Source organism: Ailuropoda melanoleuca, chromosome 16 (genome assembly GCF_002007445.2).
Source record: "Ailuropoda melanoleuca isolate Jingjing chromosome 16, ASM200744v2, whole genome shotgun sequence".
In the NCBI taxonomy this organism is placed as follows: Eukaryota; Metazoa; Chordata; class Mammalia; order Carnivora; family Ursidae; genus Ailuropoda; species Ailuropoda melanoleuca.
This window is the reverse complement of record NC_048233.1, coordinates 42,351,256-42,359,117: the sequence shown is the minus strand read 5'-3', so window position 1 is coordinate 42,359,117 and position 7,862 is coordinate 42,351,256. Positions and strand designations below refer to the sequence as shown.

The window sequence follows — 7,862 nt, the reverse complement described above, 5'->3', positions numbered from 1 at the left end:
ACGGGAGGGGGTTTTGGCAGCAGGAGTCTCTACAACCTTGGGGCAACAAGAAGATTTCCATCAGCGTGGCTGGAGGCAGCTCCCGGGCTGGAGNTAGCTGGACAGTGAGGAAAGCTGGCTTAACTGGGGTCGTTTCTTTTTCTTCTTCTCATTGTGAATCTGAGGAAGAACTTGTGGGCCCATCCTACACCTCACGTCCTCTGTGGCATGTCAGCAAGTGTTGTAACAGCAGATGATGGAAATATTGGATGGAGTTACTGCCCCCTCCATGTGCCCCATCACTGTGGTTCATCAGAGGCACTGCTGGGATTGTTCGTTGCCATCACGGATGTCCCCTCACTGTTGCTCTCTGAAACCCAAGCACAGGATTCCCTCTCTGTACCAGGGCGATTGTGAGCTGCTTCCCTTTGACAGAGAGGCTGACTCTGCCCAAGCTGGATTTGTCTGAGAGAAGAGTTCATCTGTCATCAGCCTAAGAAGAGGGATGCAGAGGTTTGGGGAGGTGGGATGGGTAGGGGTGAGGGGTACCTCCTTGGTGGTTCCCATGGGAAGACTTCGGTGTGAGGAGCTGTGGATTTTGAGGCCATTTGACATTTGTATACACATGTACATGTGCAAGCAAGGCTGAGATGTGTTCTAGGGATTTCTGTGCTCTGGATACTCCACGTAAGGGCCACTATGACAATTGTTGTGGTCACCACAGGGTATTAGGTTTGGGTGGCTCCTAACTGAGGGTTTCAACCATACTGTTGAGTGTGTTGTGGGGAAATCTCTTTGTGATCCTGGGACAATATTAGGCCTTTAAGAGAGGATTCATAGGGACTCTTTGGGGTTCCATCACCCTATATCTGTGTCCTGGGCAAAGCCGAAGGAGGAAAAGTGTCTTAAGATTGGAATACCAGACCTTCGTAAGGTGAAACTCTTCAAAGTCAAGTGACCGGCTAGTTCCCAGCAGACACCTGGGTGTCCCGATGAAGCCTTCACAGAAAGTGGCAGGTGATGGGACAATGCTGCCCCTCCAGAGCTGGGCCCGGGAGCAGCTCTCAGCAGCAGCTCTCATCATCCTTCCCGGGGATTCCCAGGTCTTGGGGTCCTGAGTGTCCAGCATAAGGCCTAGCATGAGCGTGGTGCTCTGCAAATGTTTGTTGAATGGTCAATTGATGGATATTTATTCCACGTGTTTATGCAGTTGGCCTTCAACTCGTGTGCAGAAATGTTCTGCAGCAAGTGACAGTTTGAGTCATCTTGAGTGAGTGGTGCAGTTTAAATGCAGCTGAGCTCTACGTTTAACCAGGCTTGGCAGAGGGGGCTAACTCTAGGGGCATCTGGACCCTGTTCCTGGGACAAGGGCTGCCTGAAAGCCATTTCCCTATGGCTTTTGCTCTTTCTCACCCTCGTGCAGTTTACCCGCCTGTACTGCAAACCTCCTCGTGAGGACTGAGGCCACTCTAGGATGTTGGAATCTCCTGCTAGTTGTCGCATACTAAATGATTGAGGAACAAATGATGGAGGAATACATGAATGAATGAATGAATGAATGAATGAAAGAGCAGGAAGATCATCAAGCATCAGTATCGGGAAACCTCAGTCCTGTTTGGTTACTGACTTGTGTGACTGTTGTTACCTCGGGCTTCAGTTTCCTTACTGCGCAGTTGGGCTCTGCCTCTCCCACGTCACACCAGCACCACTGTCCACACGGGGTTAGCACTAACTATTGCAGCATTCAAAATGCAGCCCTGCAGGAGAGACGAGGAGACCCCTGGGACTTTGGGGAGGTCATGAGCCATCATGACTGGGGCTGGCCGCACACAGTGACTCGATGCTCTTCTCATTGGGCTGCAGGTGCGCTTCCTGGAGCAGCAGAACAAGGTCCTGGAGACCAAGTGGAGCCTCCTGCAGGAGCAGGGCTCCGGTTCTAATACCAACAACCACAGCCTTGAGCCTTTTTTTGAGAACTACATCAGCAGCCTCGAGGCCTTCCTGGATGGGCAGCACCTGGAGAAGGACAGGCTGCAGGGTGAGCTGAGGGGCAAGGAGGAGACGGTGGAAGACTTCAAGAAGAGGTTCGGTGGGGCTGGAGGGCGGGAAGGGTGGATGACAGGAGGCCTGGGCTCCAGCTGGCTGCAAGCTTGTAGGAATTTACCGCATCCTCTCTGACTCTCGATATCCCAGTCTTGAAAAGAGAGGCTCATGGCTTGCTTGAGGCAGATGTCCTTTGGAGAATTTAATGAAAGGATACATACATATAATTTGGGGAGTTCCAAGACACCCTGAAGCTTATGCATGAATCTAGCAGACTCAGAAAGCATCCTCTGCCCTCCCTGGGCTAGGTTGTCTTCAAGTTCCCCTTCAAATAGGAATTTTATTTCCCCCGTCAACAAGCCTCTCAGTGAGTAGCAACTTGCTGTGCCTTGGTCGAGCCCCGTTCTGCCCCTGATGAGCTCTGTGATCTTAGGCAAGCACGTCAGCTTCTCTGTGCCGCAGTCTCCTCCCTGTAAAGGGGGGATGGGGTAGTACGGACCCTGTTGGCTGTAAGGAGGATGGAATGAGTTAAAACAAACATAATTCATGAAGCAGGACCTGGCACGTTCTTAGCGACCCATTCTTGGTTTTCATGAATTCAGGAAGTATCTACTGGGAGCCCACGGGGCTGCTCTACGTGCTACCCACAGAGTCGGCACCACACGCCTCCCCCTGAAAGCTCCTGGCCGCTCAGTCATCTCCCTTTGCTCATATAAATGGTTTTAAAAAAATCCAAAGTTCTCCAGGAAGCCCTTGGGGATTGATCAAAACAGGACCCCGCTAGGAAGAGGCTTCTACTCCGGTGTCCGGTAATGACCATCACCGCTACGCGGCGCTACCTGGCGCATAGTAGATGCTAAGAGAAGTCTGTTGAATGAACTCTCCCCTGAATCCAGGAGGCTGTGTGTTGCACCGACACATGCCTTGAGCTAAACTGCCGGAGGCCCTGAGTCCATGTTACTTATGAGAAGCGCTTGGGGGCCATGGGGACGTCCCAGACAAGGTGGATCCGAAAGGGACTCTTTTCTCACAGGTACGAAGAGGAGGTCAACAAACGTACGGCCGTAGAGAGCAACTTCGTACTCTTGAAGAAGGTGAAGGATCCCTCCCCCCACCCCTCAGCGCAAGGCCCCCTGAAGCCAAGTGGTTTGAAGGTTGAGGGGAAGCACGAGTTTAGTTCTGCTAAGCTGAGGGTCTCCTGTAGGCCGTGTGGGTGAGGGCCCTGGGCCAGGGAGGGGAGCCTGCCGAGCAGGGAGGGCAGGGGCAGGGCCTGAAGAGTCTATGCAGCAGGCTATAAAGGGCCTCCCAGACTTTGGCCCTGATTCTTCTCCTCAGGGGCCCATGGGGTCTAGGAATCTGATTAGGCCTTGAGTTTTGAGTAGAAAATGGACAAAGAGAAGAAATAGGGTGTTTTTGTTTTTGTTTTTTTTTCAGGAGTACATTCCCAGGAGCTATTTAAACAGAAACTTTGAGTATTGCAAATTGAGATTTGCCCTCAGGCCCTCCTCACAAACCCTCCTCAGCCAGGGCCCAGTGTGGTGCCCCAGCCCCGCTCACCTTGCCCCTCTCAGCCCAACGCCTCTGTTGCTCCTCTCTCTTGGGTATCCGCCAGGTCAGCCGGCCAGACGGCAGTCTAGTCCTGTTAGCATGTCTGCCTGGGCCTCAGTTCCCCTGAGTGGGAGCTCCCAGGGGGCAGGCTCTGCTGGCCCCTTCCTCAGGGCCCAGGACCGGGCCAGCCCACAGGTTGAAGGGGACAGTGACTGAACTGTCCCTCAGGATGTCGATGCTACCTACGTGACCAAAGTGGAACTGGAGGCCAAGGTGGACAGTGTGACCGATGAGATCAACTTCCTGAAGGCCCTCTACGATGCTGTAAGTCTGCTCCCCACCTGCAGGCCTCTGATCCCCCCGCTGTCCTTCTCCTGGAGAAGAAGGCGCTCACCAGAGCTTTACCGGGAGGCCCCTGAGTCCTGTCTGTGTTCCTGACTGAAGTGATACCTTCCCACCTGGCCCTCAGTCAGACCCGACCCCACCTGAGCTGGTGGCTCTGCGTATTCTGGGGAGCCCTCGTGTGGCTCTGCTCAGGAATGGGCGTGTCTGCCTGGCTCTGCAGGAGCTGTCCCAGATGCAGTCAGACACCAGCGACACGTCCGTGGTCCTGTCCATGGACAACAACCGCTGCCTGGACCTGGACAGCATCATCTCCGAGGTCTGCGCCCAGTACGAGGCGATCGCCCAGAAGAGCAAGGCCGAGGCCGAGGCGCTGTACCAGAGCAAGGTGGGTGACACCATCACGTAACTCTGGGGACTCTGGCTCCCCCATCAAGCTGCCTGGGCAGCCCTTGCCTCCGAGCCATTCTCTTCTGTATCTCCAGTATGGCGGTTCCCGCCCGGCCCCATGGGTCTGGTCTCATCCACATGCAGCTCCCTTCCTTTTTTTTTTTTTAAAGATTTTTTTTTAAAATTTATGTGAGAGAGAGAGAGCGAGCGCACAAGCAGGGTAGTGGAGGCAGAGGGAGAAGCAGGCTCCCCGCTGATCAAGGAGCCCGATGTGGGACTCGATCCCAGGACCCTGGGATCATGACCTGAGCTGAAGGCAGACGCTTCACCAGCTGAACCACCCAGGCATCCCTGCATCTCCCTTCCTAACCAGAGAGCTCTGACTCTGCTCTAACTTGGTGCCTCTCAGCAGGAGGGGAAGGTAGGATTTTCTCCCAGGAGACATTCGGCAAAGTCTGCAGATAGTTTTGTTTGTCACACCTGGGGTGTGGATGGGGGTGCTACTGGAGTCTAGTGGGTAGGGGCCAGGTTTGCTGCTAAACACCCCATAATGCATGACCCCCCCCAACAAAAAAAATTATCCAGCCCAAAGTGTCGGTAGTGCCAAGGTCGAGAAATCCTTAGTTCCTCTGGCTGCATTCCCTTTATCGCTGGAGACATTTCCATTTCTCCTCCGCCAATCATGACTTTGTCATTGTGTGCTCTGATTCGATCACACTGAGGGGCTGAAGCCAATGTCTGGAAAGAAGTGGGGGGAGGGAGAGGGAGATTGAGCAAAGGGACCCCAGACACCGGGAGTTCCGTCCCCCTCCTCTCATCTCACCTCTGAATGGGGCATACGCTGGCCCATATACTGCTGACTCTTCCGGCTTTTCTGCCCAAGGAGGGACAAGCCTGCTGGTTAAGAAGATCATTCCAGCATCTGAAACGTGTGCATTCAAGTTCCAGCACTTTAACTCCATAGCTGGATGAGTTTAGTCATGGGACTTCAGCAATCTGTATCTTGGTTTTCCCGTTCATAAGATGGGGTTAATCATAACTTTCTCATCAGGTAGTTGTGATGTATGATGAGACAAAGCACAGGGCTGGGTGCAGCGTGTCTGCCCCACATACACAGCTATTGCGCTAGAGGACAGGTCCCCGGATGCAGGGAGGAGAGCACCTGGTTCCTCCAGCTGAGTGACCTTGCACAAGTCACATGTCTGTGTTTTGGTTTTCTTGCCTGTCACATGAAGGGTTGAGTTAGGGGATCTGTGAGGACCCTGATGGCTTTCTGAAAGGGTGACTCTTTCCGGACACAGCTGGGGGAGCTGCAGACCACGGCTGGCAGACACAGGGATGACCTGAAGAGCACCAAGAATGAGATCATGGAGCTCAACAGAATGGTCCAGAAGCTGTGGGCCGAGATCGAGAGCGTCAAGAAGCAGGTGGGAAGGGAAGGAAGAGCACGTGTCTGAGACCGCGGGCTTACGCTTGCACGTAATTCAGGGCTCAGCACGTACTCCAGAGAACTCATGTCCGAGACTCACACGTGCTAGGATTGACCAAGTGCAGTTCTGGGCTGGGTGCTCAGCAAAGGTCCTGCGCCCTGGACTCCGGGGGCTGATGTGGGTCGGAAATACTGAATACCAGCACGACTGGAGAGGTTGGGGGAAGAAGCTGACTGTGTGAAGACCGAATTGGGAGAGTAGCCTAGGAAGGCCACATCTAGGTGCGCTAGGGCAGAGAGAAAGTTTCTCTGATAATTCGGGAAGACTTCTTGGAGGAGGGAGGTCTTCAGAAGGTGCTCAGTCATCATGAAAGGCAGGAAAGATAAAGGAAGAGTCTGACTCCTTGTGAGCTGGGCTAGGTCCTTGAGGCCAGGTCGCCAATCCCACTCCTTGAAGGACTAGGACCCAGAGGGAGGCCCAGGCTTTAACCTCTGTGGGCTGTGGTTTCCTCATTTGCCCTGCGTGAGGGGACCCACATGCAGGCACCAAGCACATAGGGCAGGCCCTCGGTATAGGAATCTAAATTGGACTCCCGGCGCCCCACACCCGGAATGCCAGCCTGCAGACGGCCATCGCCGAAGCCAAGCAGCGCGGGGAGCTGGCCCTCAAGGATGCCAATGCCAAGCTTCAGGACCTCAAGGCCGCCCTGCAGAGAGCCAAGGAGGACCTGGCCCGGGTGCTGCGTGAGTACCAGGAGCTCATGAACGTCAAGCTGGCCCTGGACATCGAGATCGCCACCTACCGCAAGCTGTTGGAGGGCAAGGAGTGCAGGTTAGTGGGAGCCCCTCTGGTTCCCAAGAGGCCCAGAGGCCCGGTGGCTTGGCTGCCCGAACAGCGTGCTGCCGGCTCCTGTGTGCAAGCATGTGCTCACCGCGGGAGGGGATGGTAAGGCCTGGGCAGGCCCCGTCTCCTCCTTTCCAGGGCTGCAAGATGCCGCCAGCCCTCCAGGAGAGCTGTGCTCCTGGGCGGCAGTGACACCCCAGAGCCTTAGCTCGGATAGGCTTCTCCACCCTTTCTTGTCTCATGTTTTAGCTGTAAAACACATGTCTGCAGACAGCAGTCATAGGCAGAAATATTATTTCCAGGCCATTTCTTTCTTATTGCCTTAATTGGAGGTTTCTGTAGAGTTGGTTCCCATAGCCTGACCCTTGGGTATGGGACCCTGGCCCATGTGGATTCAAATCATATTTACTGAATAAAGAGGATCCCGAGGAGTGGGAAGGGGTGGGTAAGCCAGGGAGCACTCTTCGGCTGTTTCTCTCTGGAGTGTTAGTGGAAAGGGCAAGAACTGAAGTCCAACCTGACTCAGTCAGAAAAAGGAATGCATGCCATGATTTTTCCAGCACCTACCATCCTATTTCTTAATGTCAGCCTCAACTGCTGTTGACCTAGGCTGGGGACGTCTAGGGAAGGGAGGAGCTGCACAGGTCACTGATACTGGGGTCTGGTCTTCCTACAGGATTTCTGGAGAGTGCCAGAGTTCCGTGAGCATCAGTGAGGACCCAGGGCTTTCTCTGGGGAGGGGTTGGACGGCTGGGAATAATGTTCCTCAAATCCCGGGCCAGAGCTGGGAGAGATCATCCCAGCCACAGGCTGGGAAGAGCTCTTGGGCGGTGGGCTCTGAGTCCCAGAGGGCCACCTTCCTTCCCCTGCTGGCCTCTGGCTGGCCCTCGCCACCCCGTGCAGAGTCTCGGTGGGCGGGACCCCAGGGGAGACCGGAGGGCAGAGGGGGCTGCCCTGGGACTGTAGAGCGCCTCACAGGCTCCCTGACCCCAAATGCTCTTTGCAGAGATGGTGCACACCAGCAGCGGCGGGGGCAGCAGCGGCGACAACGGCGGCAGAGGGGGCGCCCTGGGAGCCGGTGCCCTGGGAGGCAGCTCACTGGGAGGCGGCGCTGGGGCCGGCGGGGGCCGGGGCCGCGGGGGCCTGGGCTCGGGCGGGGGCTTGGTGGTGCGTGGGGGCTTCTCCGGTTCTGGGGGCTCCTGTGCCGTCAGCGGGGGCGGCAGCAACAGCTCAGGCCGCATCTCGCAAAGCTCCTCCCAGAGCCAGCGGTCCCACCACAAATTCTGA

General features: G+C 55.4%; 1 protein-coding gene across 1 annotated transcript in view; it reads left to right on the top strand.

The window, feature by feature from the left end:
- Window positions 1-7,862, top strand: part of LOC100471946 (keratin, type II cytoskeletal 3-like) — a 26,455-nt gene extending 18,593 nt beyond the window's left edge. Inside the window, 8 exon segments of the mRNA XM_034644788.1 lie at window positions 1,843-2,063; window positions 3,056-3,116; window positions 3,799-3,894; window positions 4,136-4,300; window positions 5,604-5,728; window positions 6,342-6,563; window positions 7,252-7,286; window positions 7,582-7,862. Coding sequence (XP_034500679.1) covers window positions 1,843-2,063; window positions 3,056-3,116; window positions 3,799-3,894; window positions 4,136-4,300; window positions 5,604-5,728; window positions 6,342-6,563; window positions 7,252-7,286; window positions 7,582-7,862 — 1,206 coding nt within the window.